General features: G+C 41.3%; 1 protein-coding gene and 1 non-coding gene across 6 annotated transcripts in view; both read right to left on the bottom strand.

The window, feature by feature from the left end:
• Positions 1-2,528: 2,528 nt before the first annotated feature.
• RNF149 (ring finger protein 149) overlaps positions 2,529-16,401 on the bottom strand; it is a 35,750-nt gene continuing 21,877 nt past the window's right edge. Inside the window, exons 7-10 of one of the 5 annotated variants that reach the window (XM_074991526.1) lie at positions 10,619-11,164; positions 9,456-9,572; positions 9,218-9,365; positions 2,529-3,436 (exon numbers count right to left, since the gene is read on the bottom strand). In XM_074991526.1, the coding sequence (XP_074847627.1) occupies positions 11,106-11,164 (59 nt within the window). In that variant the 3' untranslated portion in view covers positions 2,529-3,436; positions 9,218-9,365; positions 9,456-9,572; positions 10,619-11,105. Of the gene's footprint in view, positions 3,437-9,217; positions 11,165-16,401 lie in introns of all 5 variants that reach the window. The other 4 variants (XM_074991500.1, XM_074991517.1, XM_074991509.1 and 1 more) reach the window with 4 other exon arrangements.
• On the bottom strand, positions 6,704-6,817 carry LOC142007733 (small nucleolar RNA SNORD89). Its single transcript, XR_012644009.1, has one exon. It is a non-coding gene; the product is annotated as a small nucleolar RNA SNORD89 (small nucleolar RNA).

Genomic DNA, 16,401 nt, shown 5'->3' with positions numbered 1-16,401 from the left:
AGCATTCTTCCTAAACAGCTGTCTGTTCCTTAGCAGAAGGAAGTGCACTTGGTGTACTGCATGTTGAGCTAGGACTGAAGCAGCAGGCTTTGAGTTCTAGTACTTGGAATGTCTGGGCCATTATGCACTAATGGTAAAATCCCCCACCCTTAAGGCTTGTGGCTGTACTAGAGGCCCATCCTGCCTAGCACTGTGTTCCTTAATGACCATTGCAGGGGAGAAGGGTGACTGCTTCCTGGCAAGTCACGTCACACCAGTGCTGCATTCGATGGGTGGCAGGAATAACTGACTGCTCCCAGAGCCTGACAGAGGGTTAAGAGAGTGGTTACTGCTGGGGGGAGGGGCATGTTAACTAGATTCTAACACTTGATCCAGGGAAGCCCTGGTGCTGGTCTCATTCTCTGAAGTGAGGGTGTACTTTAAGCACACCTGCAGCTCTTATTTCAATGGCCTAAATGCTACCCCTAAACAAAACAGGCCATGTCCATCTGCAGAAATCTCAGCACAACGTACATGACATAAGGACTGAAGTCATTTCACCCTACCTAATGGGATTAAATTAAAACTAGGCTAACATTTGAGCAATAAAGAAACTAACATACAGGAAAACTCTTGTGGAGTCTGGCTTTTGATTGCTAAAGGATAGTTTGAAGGAACAAGTCCCACTACCCCTTTCTACAGTTTGGGCAGGGGACACAAGTGCATGGGACATTCTTATGGAACAGTACTTTGGAGGCTTCTGAAAAGTCTGTACAAGGCTAGGGATAACAAAAGTAGCTATGGCCTTTCCTTTGGCTAAAGCTGTAAATAGCTTGCATGGGTGATCTAATGATCACCGCTACCATTTTGGTATCACTGCATGAACATTTTCAAGCATGACTGGGTTTACTATTAACTATGGAATGGCTGTTGTTGCGAATCTGACATACAATCCCAGAAACTTCCTATTAATTGTGTGAGATCACAACAGGGCTCACTGTTACCTTCAGCTGTTGCTGTAAAAATTCCCTGCTATCCTGCAGTCTACCACCTGCATTACTCTTCAGCATCCTCCTGCTCCCCTTTCCCCCTAAAAAAATTGAACAGCAGTTACTTGCCCCACTGCAGCTAGACTTCAGCACTGGCTGCATGGACCTATCAGGCCACAAAGGGAACCAGAACTCTACTCTCCCCTTCCCTGTCACTCAGGAAAGGTGAATTATGCTGGAAAATCTCAGCCCTGCAGCAAGCGTAGCAGAAGATATCACTGTTCTGGTGAATTTTACATTACAGTATTTTTAACTCAACCTTAGTTGCATCCGTTTGAGGAGTAAGAACAAGGGCTAGGCTAGTGAACAGACTTAACAATTGTCATAATCAATATGATTTTGTGGGATAGGGCAGATTTTCTAATTGCACTTGCATACCTAGGTTTTGCAGGGTGTGCTGACTGAACTGTAGCTAAGCTTGATTGCTGTGTGCTCCTTGTGCATCCAATCACAGTCAATGCTAGATGCAAATCAGTATGCATATCACATGCCATTGCTTCACATTTGTCTCTTTCGTAAAACCAAGAGGGAGTGAGGAAGTAGACAAGCCAGCAGACTCTAGCAACCCTGCTGCAGGCAACAATAAAAATAGCATGTGAGGTACAGAGAATCCCAATGGGCCACAGGATGTCCACCACTGGTTTATGGAATAAAATCCATGCTGCAGTCTGAATTGATGAAAAATTTGATAAGCTAGCACCTCCCAGCCTCTGTAGGCAGAAGGCTAACACATTAATCACTTAAAACAGTTGCTTAAATTGCTTATGATGGATAGTGAGACAGGCTGAGGGTTAGAAATCTTAGATTAGAAAAGCACCTGAATTCACAAGACATCTGTGTTACAGTAGAGATCTTGTGTTTCAGACAGACCCACCCTCTGCCCTGATGATAGGAAAAGACATGCAACATTTATTTGAGAGAACCTCCTAACAAGTTTAATTGCTAGGATTAAAGGAATGTTTAATGCCTCCATCTCAAATGGACTAGAACAATCTTATTCCTACTCCCACCAAGCTTCAAATTGAGTTCCTGCCCTGGGGCAGAAGCAGTTACACAGGAGAAATCATACAGGACTTGCACCTGGCTTGTTCAGGAAGGAATGTTGTTCTATAACTCTGCTAGGGTCAAAACCCAAATTTAAAGATGAAAGACTAGTATACTATATTTGTGCTCCTAGCAATAGGTAAAGAATGCAAGTTTTTCCAATACTGCATGCAACATTAACGGTGCATCTACACTAGGAACTAACTTTGAAGTTGGGCTCCCTTACTTCAAAGTCCTTACTCCATTCCCAGTAATGGAGTAGTGCACTACTTCAAAGTTCAGCTTCAAAGTAGGGTGTTGCAGATGCTCAACTTCAAAGGTGCTTACTTCAAAGTAATTTTTGTAGTGTGGACACAGCCTAAAACTCTGATCTTTCCCTAACAATGCTCCGAGTTGCATGTGATGCAAATGAAAAGCTAGCTGCTGCAATAAGGTACACAATGAGTCAAGTTTTCTAGTAGCATAATAATTTAATAGGTCCATACAACAAAGGATTTTAGGGGATTTTTAAGCCAACCTTTTAAATACATAGGATTTTAAATTCAACATTTTCTTTAAGTATAATGTGCTGAATTCAATCAATACAACCAAATTAATTAAAAAGTTAGCACTAGGTTGTCATTATCAAAATCAAACTGATTGTGAGTAATAGCTTATCCATTATGGTTTCAACAAAAATCAAGTCTGATTAACGTAATTTCTGTGGGAGTACATGTTTGCCTAAGCATTAGACCAACACAATACCAAAGCCTTCTCTGTAGGCAAAGGCAAAGTGGTAATACATGTTTCCCTGTTTAATGGGCTCATTTTAAACACCAAATGATTCCACTTGATGACTGAGAGAACAAGATGACTTAAAATATTAATGTTAACTTAGTGAGGAAGTTCAACAAGAAATTACTTGCATATAGTCTTTCCACCAGAAACATCCAACTTACCTGAAGTTTGTTAGGGCTCTAAGAAAAAGGTAAAGCTCTCATGATTACTCCCTAACTGTATTAAATATGGTGGGAATTCCAGTTTTTCCACTGTGTTTTTCAGAATTAAACATATTCCTTATTAAAAATGCAGCAATATCAGGTTGTGGATGGAATACAGGATAGGTGATATACCTACTAAATTAGATCCCTGTCCAGCCAAGAGTACAGGTAGACTTATTAAGTTTCCTGGTGATGCATTCCTTTACACATACATGCAAACAGTCACAAAGACATCCTACTTCAAACAATCTCAGGTCAAAATTTTGCCATGTGGCAAGTTATACAAGAATAGAGTTCAGTACTAAGTTTGAATACACAAAAACATTAACTTGATTTATGTGCCTCTGTTATGTGTCCAGTTCCAGAATCTTCACACCTTGGCACCTGTATGAGAAAAGAGAGCCCTATTAAGAATCAAGTTTAAAATTTATTTTGATGCAGGGTTGCAAGTTATAGAACTGATGAAAGGGAAAGAGACTGCTCGCTGCAGTCAGACAATGGAAAATAGCACTTGTTCATTCAGCTGCTGCCCATCACATTTCTGATCTATAGGGCCACAGCTACAAAATTCCATAGTACTGTTAGGTTAAATCTGCTAGGAGCATTGTCATTTTCTCCCAAATTACTTGCACACCCTGGGGAACAGATTGAGAAGAAATGATCCGATGCTCTACTGGACAACCTCAAGTCTTACCTCAAGAAGTAGTTTTACATTAAACAAACAAAAACACAATGTTGAAAATCCAACTGATGTGAGGTTAAGCATGTGGCTTTCAACTCTGGTAACTTGGATTCTCTTAAGTTTATATAAAGAAGTCACTGCCCTAATAGCATGCAGCACTTCTAGTATTTGGAGCTTTCCTGAGCACAAATTCCCAAATTTACCAAATGCTGTGGAGTAGTCCTGAAGTGATTACACTAAGGGACCTTTATTGGTTCTCTGTAACCTGTACTGTATTTGGGATTAGGTTCCACAAACTGAATATGCCAGCCTTAACCTATTGTTCATATAGCCTCAGAATTGCTGGCATTGTTGGTAGGAAACAAAATCTGCTCTAGAAAGGCTGCTTTGGAGTTATATAGCTATTCTAACCACAGATGGAAAAGTATTTAACTACAACCGTCATACAAAAAAAAAAAAAAAAATCACTAATACTGCTTTCTAAAGCCTCAACACTCCTAGATGGCAAGATCGTTCCATTTTAGCAATGGAGAAAGCAAGGCACAGAAATCACTGTGGTTCATCAGCTAAAAGACATTTTTCACATGACATATTTGGCTTATATAAAACTACCACAATATAATAGTGGCCACCAGGTCAAAAGGATTCAAAATGGGATTTGATATCTATAATTCTAGCACCTTTTATATTAATTTTTAAACACAATAAAGGGTCACGGAAGGATTACAAATCTCCACGGCTTAAGATTTTGACAACCTCTAGCCTTTTGGGGTTTAATAGGGAACTTTCCCAGGGAGCAGGTTATTCCGTAACTATTAAAGATTTTAAAGACCCTGCCTCAAGCATGTAATATTGGCATTGGCGACAAGATACCTTATGACTCCATTTACCCCAATAAGGCCAAAATAGACTAGAATCAGTCTAGTCTAACTTTCTGCTTCACAAAGAATAAAGAGTTTCATCCAATAATTTTTGCATCAAATCCGTAACTTATAATGAAACTGCAGCATTCCTTTTCGAAACATAGCCAGTCTTGATTCCCCTATGATGGATGGCAAGTTTCTCCTCCATAAGTATGCAACTAAAGCTCAACTTAAAAGAGGCATGTGTTCCAGACCTGGGATCTTTTTCTCTCTCTTTTCTGAAGTCTAATTTGTTAACATCCTTTTTGCAGTGTTGACACCAAAGCTATGTCTACACTAGCCAAAAACTTCAAAATGGCCATGCAAATGGCCATTTCGAAGTTTACTAATGAAGCGCTGAAATACCTATTCAGCACCTCATTAGCATGCGGGCGGCCGCGGCACTTCGAAATTGATGCGGCGCACCGCCGCGCGGCTCGTCCAGATGGGGCTCCTTTTCGAAAGGACCCCGCCTACTTCGAAGTCCCCTTATTCCCATCTGCTCATGGGAATAAGGGGACTTCGAAGTAGGCGGGGTCCTTTCAAAAAGGAGCCCCGTCTGGACGAGCCGCACGGCGCTGCGCCGCGTCAATTTTGAAGTGCCGCGGCCGCCCGCATGCTAATGAGGCGCTGAATAGGTATTTCAGCGCTTCATTAGTAAACTTCGAAATGGCCATTTGCATGGCCATTTCGAAGTTTTTGGCTAGTGTAGACATAGCCCAAAACTGGATACAGTATCTCTAATTGTCTCATTAATACCAGATACAGAGGCAACACCATCTCCCCACTCCTACTTGATTTACTAAAGAGTCTCTAGGAATATTTTGGAAGTTCTGAACTCCTGTATAACACGCTACGACCAGAGAATCACAATGGTCCATTCTAGCCTTTATCTACCCATCTACTTGAGGTGTATTAGTTTATATGCCCAAAGATCAAGGTTGTTCTAAGTACAAGATCCGTGGGAGCCTGTGTTCAAATGACTATTGTTTCCAGAAATCCTTTTCAAAGTCGTTACTTTCAAGTAAACAGTCAAATCTTTAAGTGCAAAATAAGTTATGTTCTACGTGTATGCTCTTGCATACAGTTGTATTAAAAACATTCAAATATGCACACCTTACCAGGTGATCCAGGATATCTGTGTAATTGCCCATTACCACTCCACCAACCTGTCTCACCGGGAGGTTTTACCAGTAATGATTTTATATTTTTCTTTCTGATATCTGAGATACTGAATGTCACTAGGCAGGGAAGAAGCTCCTTTGGAACCTTATTAAAATGAGTCCCACTGGATGGCTTTTCTCCATTTACTTTTTTCAATCCTAATTAAACATTTTTAATCTACTTCATAATTAGTGGCTGGATTTCAATAGCAATTTTTTTTAAGTAAGTATGTCATGCAGGACCAAGTCAAACATACCTTACAGAAGTATATTTTATTAGTTATCTTAGGTAAGAGAGAAGTTCTCTTAACAAGGCCTGTTTTTCATTGAAAAATACTGACTGGCATTAGCAGCACCGCCATCTTTAAAATTCTTTACTGATTGCATCCTATACCATTGTTTCCCTGATACTACCTGTAACTAAATTTCAGGCTAACATGCCTATAATTTCCCAGGTTCTAACCTACACTTTTAAACATTAGCAGAGCATTTTTCCACTTGTCCTCCATCTACTAGTCTGAGCCAATATTGCAATTAGTATGGTTTTGCACAAGCAAGATCAGCTTCAGTTACCTATATCGACCTCAATTAATTCTAAAATTGCTTAACCCATTTATCTAGAATAGTGATTTGCAACTTTTTCATTTGTAGACCCTTACAATATCAAATGGAGGGGGCAGACCCTTTGGAAATTAGTCCATGGACCCCAGCATCCACAAACCACAAGTTGAAAACCCCTAATCAAGAGGTCACTTTACATAGTAATGTTAGACTGGCTGACTTAAGAGAAGGGAAGTAATGTATTTCAGGAGATTGACAATCTTTTGCTACCATCTGAAGCCCAGAGATAGTACAGACATACCTGGGATTGGGGGGGTGGGGAACACCAATCTCTAAGAAAGTTACTGAGGTCAGACCAATAGTTCGCTTCAGGAGACTTTGTCATTGTGCTTCCAAAGAGAGCAAACTGCTTATGGAGACACTGCAATTCGGCCTTTTATTGTCATCATTCCTCAGCAACACTTTGTAAGAAGTCCTTACAAAGCCTGGCATATCAAAAGGAAGCTCTCTTATAACTGCAACATATGTCAGTGAAAGTAACTGATAAATCAGAATTATAAATCAGTTTATGTACACTTAAGCAGCCATGAGGGACATCAACTATTCTCATGGAAGCTGTGGCTTTTCAGCACATCTGGATAATCAGGGTATGAGGGGTCTAGCACTCAAACAGCTGGTTGCACAAAATTAATGGACATTTTTGAAAATCTGTCTACAAGTGACTTGGCTGTGGTGTCAAAAGTCAGTGGTGGGGTTAAAACATGCCAAGAATCCTCATTACCTGTCTTCATGCTCTACAAAACACCACTTCTTCTACATCAGTCAAACTTAATATTTTGAAGCATATTGTCAATGGTTTGCTGGTCCTTAAAGCGTAATCTGGGCCAGCTTGTGTGTGACAGGCTCCTATGAGACAAATCTACCCACTCCCACTGGGACATCAAAAAATCTAATATAGCTAATTAGCCCAATAAAAGGTTACCAGGTCTCAGTATTTGGGGGGGGCGGGGGGTGAGGTGGGGGTACAGCACCTGCAATGGGTTAAATCAGAAATAGGAAGTATGCTCCTGTGACAGCTCACCAGACCAAGGAGTCTAGATGGTGTGCTCCTAGTGACAAAGAACCCCCGAACAGAGGCGTGAAGTCCAGCTTGTCAGGAAGTACACAAAACCCCAGAGAAGAGCTGCAGTTGACCTACCTCTACAGACCCTGGGCTCTGGGATTCTTCTCAAATATTGAGAAGAGGCTCAATTCCAAGCAAAGGACCTGTGCTGAAAGAACCCTGCTAATACAGGGCACAGATGGAGAATAGCAGTATAGATCCAGGTTAGCATGGATAAACTAAAACTATCTTCTAACTACGATTCTGTGGTGAGGGCTTGCTTATATTTTAATTGGGTCTCTGGTTAATACACTCAAGCTCTCAGAAAGAGCTCTGTTCCTTGCACAAATCTCAAACATACTGATGACACAGAAACCATAAGTAGTCCTGCGGCCCCTTATAGACTAACAGAGATTTTGGAACGTAAGTTTTTGTGGGCAAAGACCCAATTCATAAGATGCATCTGACAAAGTGGGTCGTTGCCCATAAAAAGCTTATGCTCCAAAATACCTGTTAACGTCTTTAAGGTGCCACAGGACTACTTGTTACTTTTGAAGATACAGACTAACTCAGCTCTCTCTGATACTTGATAACACAGAGAAAACTGAGCCAGATGTAATCTGGAGAACTATCCTTGGCCAGCAGAGGGTGCTAGAGTGCAGGTATGCTGTGAGACATTCTGCCTTTGAAAATTTTATAAGCAAGTTTGCAGATTCCTTAATAGAAGATAGGAGAGAAATGTCGCAAAGAAAGTTAGTGAGCAATCCATTCAGTTCCTTTCACTTTTTAAATGGCTTATATGCAAGGCCCTAATTTGCGATATTGCAGAAACGCCAATCCTGCAATATTATGCTTCCACCTAAATGTTGTCAGTTATGGGATTGACAGCAAGGGATGTCATCCACCAAAGGGGCTTTTGCTGTCAGACTTGCATAGTAATTATTGTAGATGTTGGGGTGTGGAAGAGTTAAAGGTCTGGGCAGTACTTTGTCAATAAGAGGACAGTGGGACAGATACTGTCCCTACAGGCTGACAGATGTGTTTTGCCTCTTTTCCCTTCCTTCAGGCCTGGGGAAGATAAGCCACAGCTGCACCCAAAATATAACTTCTAATGAATATCCCCGTCTGTAGAATTGTGTTATCTTCCTTCTCCCTCTTCCTTTCTCATTCACTTAAAGAACATATTCAGGGTCATAGCAGCGATCTCCCCCTCGCCCCCGCCCGCCCAAATGGTTGATTCAGGGAGATTAGCTGAAGCATGCAGTTTTTACAGCACAGAGTTCTGTAAACAGGGACCGAGATAGTTTTCATCCCATGGCTATTACTATTGATTGTACAGGCATTCACACTACTGAATAAGGATTTAGAGACAGTTGTAATAGATGTGTATTTATATACCAACTTGGATGAAAGAGTGTATCTATGGTTAATTCTGGGCTCAGAAAGGTTTGGCGTCTGAGGTAGAATGAGTATCTGGGGAAAAAACCCTGTCCTTTCCATCTGCCTCCGAGTCCCCCTACTTGTTTTTTTTCCCCCCCCAACAGTAATATAGTTGCAGCAAACTGTCTGATCATCAAAAACATAGCAGGCACAAGACAATTCAAGTTTTTTTTTTTCCCCTTACATAATTTTTCTTTGGATTGTTCAAAAATCCGTTACTACACTTTTCCACTTCTTGTCCAACACTTAGCAGCAATTAGACAACTACCCACAATTCAAGTAGGACCTCACTTATATAGAAGTTGTGCTACTCACCACAATGCTCCGTCCAATGTGGATTCCACGTTGCAGGTATCAGCAAGAAATCTGGAGACTCCCACTGTCTCTGATAACTTCCTGCGGGCTCTTGACTGATGAGCTGGAGCCACGACTCCCTTGATATTTTTCCATGAATAATGTTCAACTTTGTGTTAGGGAAGAGGGATAAGACTCAGCCGCTATATTACAGAATAAATTAAAAAAAAGACAGTCCCGGAAGTAGAGACGAACTCACTTTTGAGACATATCGGCTCCTATGCATCAGACCTGTTTGGAGATGGGGATGTCAGGTATTAAATATTCCACTTCCCCATGTGCTTCTCAGATAGGGGCATCACGATAGTTGCACCTGCTGGTGAAATGAGAGAACTATGCCCTGACAATTATTCCATGAAATCCAACTGGGGGCACTCCCACTGGGAAAAAAAATGCACATCTTAAGAAGGTATTACTATTAAGAATATTTTGGAGAAAAAAGCATTTGATGGACTGCTTGGTAAAGTAAATGCTTTGAATTTTTTTCCCAGTTGTAAACCCCTTCATTTCTGGAACATCCATTCTAAAGTATAATTCCTGCTCCAATTGAAGCACAATTCAAGTTAGAAAAAGATTGCATATTTTCATTTTTCTTAAAAACACTCCAAATACACATTGTTTTAGAAACAAAGTGCACTTCAACAAATGTCTGGCAAGACACAGTTTTAAGCAATCTTACAAAAACGTTGAGGAATGTACCATATACATTCATTTGTAACATGACAGTACTAAAAGCCTAAGAATTCAACACTATTAAAATGTTTACAGTACTGTAAATGTACAGTTTTTTACAAAACAATTTAGCATTTTGTTATACTATTTATGTAGGTATCTGAACAGAAGAATGTCAAAAAGAAGCAGGGCTTTATATTTCATCTCTGATGTTATGGGCTTAGTAATAAGCGAGTTTAAAAAACCTATAAGGCACAATACTGCTAATCTAGCAAAGGAATAAAACAAATGACAACCCCAGATAAAGTCATAATAGGAAACAACCAAAAGGAATTTCCTAGTTTCTGGGACAAAAGCAAAGACTTCATACAAAGATCTTAAGGAGGGATCCCATTTTTTTCGACGTGGAAATGGGGACAAGAGTGTTTAAGAAGGAAATCAAGGAAGTCCAAAACAGAAATACCCTCGCCACAATAGCCCTTTTCTACTGTTTTACTGAGTTTACTGAGAGGGCAGTAACTGATACCAACGCTAGATGAGTCACACTCAACATGTTAAGACAATGGAACAAAGTCACAGAAGTCAGCTGTTACTGCCCAATTCAGGGTAGAAGTTAATGAGATAGAAATATTTAGGTACTCAGCTCTGGAGATAGAAAACACTAAGAACCATTGGTATTAAGAAAGTTACCATCAACTATTTTTCGTCCAGTGGTGGGATGAGTGGAAGATGCCATATAATGTCAAAGAAAGTTGATATTTTCACCATCTATTTTGCATGCTTCTTAAACATCCAGCTTCTTTAAAGTGTGGTTTAATAAAATGTAGTGTTGTAAATGCTTTCAGCTGTATGTACATGCTAAACGTAAACACAGTGTAACCAACATTTATGTTTGTTAATATTCTTCTCTCTCATCCTCGTCTTCATCTTTGCTACAGCCCTCTGGAACACACATACATTGTAATAATTCTTATATCAGAGGTATTGCATCTTCCATAGGATCAGACAGACTAGTTTGAAAAAATCCTCTTTTTACAAAATTTAGTTGTTAGCCCTTTTGGAACATGAACTAGAAAAGTTCTGAAAATAAATTACATTGTTATTTTTCCATCAACTAGGCAAAAGTTCATACTAATTTAGTTCTTTAAGCAGTCTAATCAGTCTTCCATGAAGCTTTTCAGTGGGAATTTCCATTAGACAGATGTTCTCCATGCCGACTATCACTGCCGCCCAGGTCTAAAAATGAGTTACAAAACGTAAATCACTGTTAAATCAGTTATTTAAATACTAATATGGTAAGCCAATATTACATTTACTGAAGCTATTTCATTAAGACACAATATGGAAAAGTTCTAGCGTCAATCATGCAAGATTCCAGTTGATTTTGATGACAAATCAAAATTGTGCACAGGAAATTAAAGCTTTTTTTTCCCCCAAACAGAATTACTCAAGATAACATTCATTCTTAGAGATTTTTTGCCACCTAGTGGCACCTAAGTGGTAGAACCTTCTCCAACCAGTGCCCAGTAAGAATGCATGTGCACTCCTCATCCCATCTCTGCTTGATGTTTTTGGATATTCCGACTGTGTTGCAAAAATACAGAGTCACTGCACCTTTTACCATCTCAGCTCCTTCCTCCAGTAACTCAGAGCAACCATAATAGGACAGACAGTGGACAGGGAAGTAGACAGGAAAGAACAGCTACTAACCTCCTGTAGCTGTTCTTTAAGACATGTTGCACATGTTCCTCTCTGGGATGTGTATATCAAAACACAGCTGTTGGAAAGTCTTCTGTCAGTAGTACCCATTTGGGCAGCTCAAACCCATGTACCTGTAGCGCCAATATAGTGTGCCCAGATAACCCCTTGTCCCCTCAGTTCCTTCCTTTTGGAGAACTCTAATGTAGGGCACATTACGGGATGACCATATAACATCTAATGACAATTATGGAAAGTAGTAACTTTTTCCTTCAATTGTACTTGTACATTCCACTCTAGTAGATTCAGGCAGCTGAATAAGTAGTGGACTTTAGCCACTTACTGAATGCAAAACTATTTGACCCAATTTGGCATCATCTCCAGCCCAAGAGGTGGCATAATGGAAGGAGAATGTGTGCATCAATGACCAAGTCACTATTTTACAAGTGTCCTGAATAAGGACCTGCAGTAGGAATACTGCTGAGGATGCTTGTGATCCCGTGGAATGAGGTGGTAGCAAAAAAACACGCTCCTGTGTATGTGATGTGACCCTGCCTGAAACCATCTCTGACAAGACTGGGAGATTTATTCTGGTCAACTCTCACCACAATCAACTGGGCGGAGTTTTGGAATGATTTACAACTACCCCCTCAATTTACAAACATAATTCATTAGATGAACACTGTTCTAAGGTGAGAATGTGTAAAACGAAAATGGGGCTGCTGGCAGAGCACTGGATGTACCATATTCCTCTCTGGATGTTCAGATGAAGGTTGGTTCTTCATTGCAGCAAAAACAATGTTTGTAAATTGAAAAAGGAGGTATAAATGTACATGGTTCATCAAAATTTACAAATTGAGGGATGGGTATAGTTCTTTCTACACAGAAAGCTTAGGACTTGTCTAATGTCCAGCGAAGGAAGGTGTCGTTCATCACTATTTGCATATGGCTTCAGGTAGAAGAGTGGATAGATTGGTTTTGCAATTTCATAATATTTGGGCTCTTTGGAAAGGAAACTGGGCGAGAACATAAATATACCTGAACTTAGTCTCTTGGCATAGTAGCCTTTAGTGAAGGAGCTTCAGGACACATCTGGACTAGTGATGGTCACTAAAAAATAAACGCTTTCCAGAAGACGTCTAATAAGGAGCACATTGAAACAGCGGTCCCATACACTTTGATAACACCAAGTTCACATCTCAGGCAAGAAGAGGCTCTCACAGGATGCTGTAATCTTTCTAGGTCTTTGAGGAACTGACCAGACGTGTTATTTGGGGGAGAAAAAAAAAAAAAAAAAAAAAAGACTGGCTACTCATCTAAAAGGTGGAAAGCCAATACAGCAGGGCTTTAACATTCGTGAGGGTTTTGGGTTCAGAACCCTCGCAAATGAGTGGTGGGGGAAGACAGGCTCGGAGCCCTAGGATGCAGCAGCTGCCAGCTCTCTGGCCCTAGGATCCAGGGAAGCAGTGGATGCTAGTGCTCCTGCCTGGGGAAACAGCAGTAGCCACTGCCGCTCCTGGCCCCTGAGCCCTGGGGAATCAAAGCCACTTGTGAATAACTGAATTTGCGAATGTGGCACTCACGACTGGCAAGACCCTACTGTACTGCTCCAAGGTGAACCTTGACAGAGAAGATTTCTAAGCCTTGCTGTTTCAGGTGCAATAGATACAAAAGGACTACACAGGTAACATTCCTATTTGAATGCTCAGACAGAGAACTACTTCCACCTTGAAAGACAAGTAGCCCTAGTGGGAGATCTTTTTATTACTTAGTAGGACCTGAGGAACTTGCTTGGAGCAAGCCTGCTCTCTGATTTAGCCATTAAGCTTCCAAGCCAGTAGGTGAAGAGGGCTCAGGTTTGGGTGAAGCAGCTAACTGTGGTCCTGAGAGATTAGATCTGAGTGTAAGGAAGAGAGCCTGGAGTTGTCACTGAGAGGCCTATCAAAGTGGAGAGCCAGTGTTGGGCTATCAGAACAACCTTGGCCTGGTCCCACTAGCTCTTTGGCAGCATTCTGCAAGAGCAGGATATGGAGAAAGCATAATGAAGGTATCATATCCACAATAGCCAAAAAGCCATGTGAAAGTCCCACAGCTGAATCACTTCTTGACAAAGGAGGCAAAAGCACGATTCTCCTTGCTTGTTGAGAGAAAGCATTTTCATGGATGGCACTACCACCAAGATTCTGTATGATGGGTGAGAAAGTCCTAATAGGCCAGACAAACCACTCACTTCCCTGACGTGGATACGGCGTGAAAGCTTTACTGGACTCAATGCCTTTGTTGGCAGGGGAAACGTTGTTATATTCTGTACTCATAGAAACATTGTTTTGTAAATGAATGCCTACTGATGTTCCCATGAGGTTCAATATTGTATTTAGCATTGTTAGTGAATCCTCCTCAATTTTCTCATGAAATTCAGCATTGTTTTATTACTGAAATCCTGTTCATGTTCTATATGACTGAATAACTCTACCTCCCTGTAACTTACATTCTGTTAATAATCTATTGGTACTTTACCTCCTGATTAATAGGGAATTACCAGAGCGGAATGTCATATGAGCAGTAGGAATTCAGTTTGAGTTGGAGGAATGGATAAAGGGAGTATGAGAAACTCTCCCCTGGTTTGTTGGGAGGGGGAGTGAACAAAGGAGGAGAGAGGTATAAGTATTGCTCACTTCTTGTTGCAAGGTGTGCAGGCTTTGAGGAGAGATCCCCCTGCGCCTTACTTGGCATGCCAAATAAAGATTCTTCTTCCACTCTCGGTGTGTTATTGGGCCAGCGTTGCATACCGGGCATGAACTGCCACTGTGCCACCTTAAGAGGGAGGCAACACCTTAAATTCTGAATGGCCTCAGGTGAGCTTCCCACTTGAGTACAGACACTGTCATTGACAGTTGGTGTATAAAGGGAACACTGGCATAAAAAGTTAGCAGATCCAACCATCAATTGACAGAAAGAACCCAAGAAAGTACTAGGAATACGGGGTCCAGACCATGGCAGTATGACAATTACATTGCGGCTGGCCACTTCTGGAGAGGCCAGAGGTGCAGCCTTGTCTGTTGTACACATAAGTGCATGAGGCCATGTGATGTAAAGTCCTCATACAATTTCAGGCTTTTATGTGTGGATGACCATTAAAGTGTATTATTAGGGATGGGTTAACTGGAAATGTCCCTCTAGGACAGGGGTCTGCAACCAAAATAGTGAGAAGAGCCATTTGTTCCCAAATTCAATTACAAAAATCAACACTTCAAGAGCTGCAATGCATGTGAATGAGATGATCCTTAATAAGCAACATCAAACCGTACTTTGTCACCCCTATTTTAAAAACAGCACACACAAGGATTTGTACCAAATTACACCTCTTATTCCGAGCTATCCTTAGAATTTATGGGGCCCTATGTCTGACAGCCACCAGGGGTGGGGACAGATTTTTTGTTTGTTTTTAAAAAGTCTATTTCCATTTTGATAGTACAGGTTGACCCTCTCTAATTCAGAACACTTATGCAGCAAACTTCAAAATCATGCTGGATTATAGTTAGCCAGGAGACTACCTATAGGTGTGGCCAAGTTTCCCATGGTCCCACAAAGTTTATTTCTAGCCACCAGTCCTGGCTCTGTGTTCTGTGCTGTCATTTAGCTGTAATTTACCCCTAAGTGTCTTCTATGAACCCAGTAAGCAGTAGAAATGTTGGCCTCCCATCAACCGGCAAATTCTATCATCTGGCAACAGTCAGGTCTCGTGGGTGCCAGATGAGAGAGGTTCAACTTGTACTAAAAGGGCATAGTACCAAGTGATGAGATCCAATGGGTCCCCTCATGACCACCAAAACCAATAACTCCTTTATGGCTGGTGATATTGGTACTAAAGGCAAAAGAAAATCTCTGACAGCAGCAAACACATCTGGTGTGGTTGGTATCGAGGACTGCTTGGTATTAATGTAGGTCCTGCACTGGCCTGCGTATGTAGACAAGTCCTCCAGTAACAGACTTAATAGTGCTGACTTCTTTAATTAAGACAGAGCATCCTTGGTTTACATCACACTCACCTCAAATCTCCATGACTAGCAGTCTTTGATGCCAGGGACAGTTTATCAGCCGAGTTTTTTGTACCTTTTCCTCAACCCTAATGTGTAGTGATCAGTGCTGGGACTCTAGTGCAGCAGGAAAAGCACTCCTTACTGGTGCCAAGGTACAGGGTGCTATGTCTGACAGGCTTGGTGCAAATGGAGGCCTCAGGGCTGCGTCCATGAGGAAAAAACTATCTGGATCATCTTCAGGTGAGGCTTAAAAGACTGTACAGATCTGGCAGTTGTATCCATTTCTCCAAGCATTTCAGGCAGACCGAGTATGAACATGCAGAGTAATTTCAAAAGAAAACTGGTCTCAGGTTACCAACTTCTGTTTGAGTATCACTGCATACTCCTTCTTATGGTCATGTTGACAAGCAATGTTGAACCCTCCCCCAAAGATGGGAGCACTGTCAAATAATGACTGTGAACTTCTATGCTAACTGTAGCATGCCCTCTAGAAGCAAAGCAGTGTTCAGTGAACGTGTTAACTGCAGGCTTCCGTCTGGAGCCTGGTGGTCTCCTGACAGAAGTCTGTCACTTCAGAAGCGTTCTGCCGACATCCCGATCATCTTCGTTCCACAAGGAAGAAGGTATGTCTCGACAGGGGGGAGGAGAGGGGATTTCCCCCCACATTCAGCCCTGTGTAGATGGGCCAAATGTCAGGAACGCCTCTCCCGACAGAACTGTCAGCAGGAGATAAAC

The sequence above is a fragment of the Carettochelys insculpta genome, chromosome 1 (genome assembly GCF_033958435.1).
Source record: "Carettochelys insculpta isolate YL-2023 chromosome 1, ASM3395843v1, whole genome shotgun sequence".
NCBI classification, from domain to species: domain Eukaryota; kingdom Metazoa; phylum Chordata; order Testudines; family Carettochelyidae; genus Carettochelys; species Carettochelys insculpta.
The sequence above is the reverse complement of the archived record's forward strand: the minus strand, read 5'-3'. Positions and strand labels throughout refer to the sequence as shown.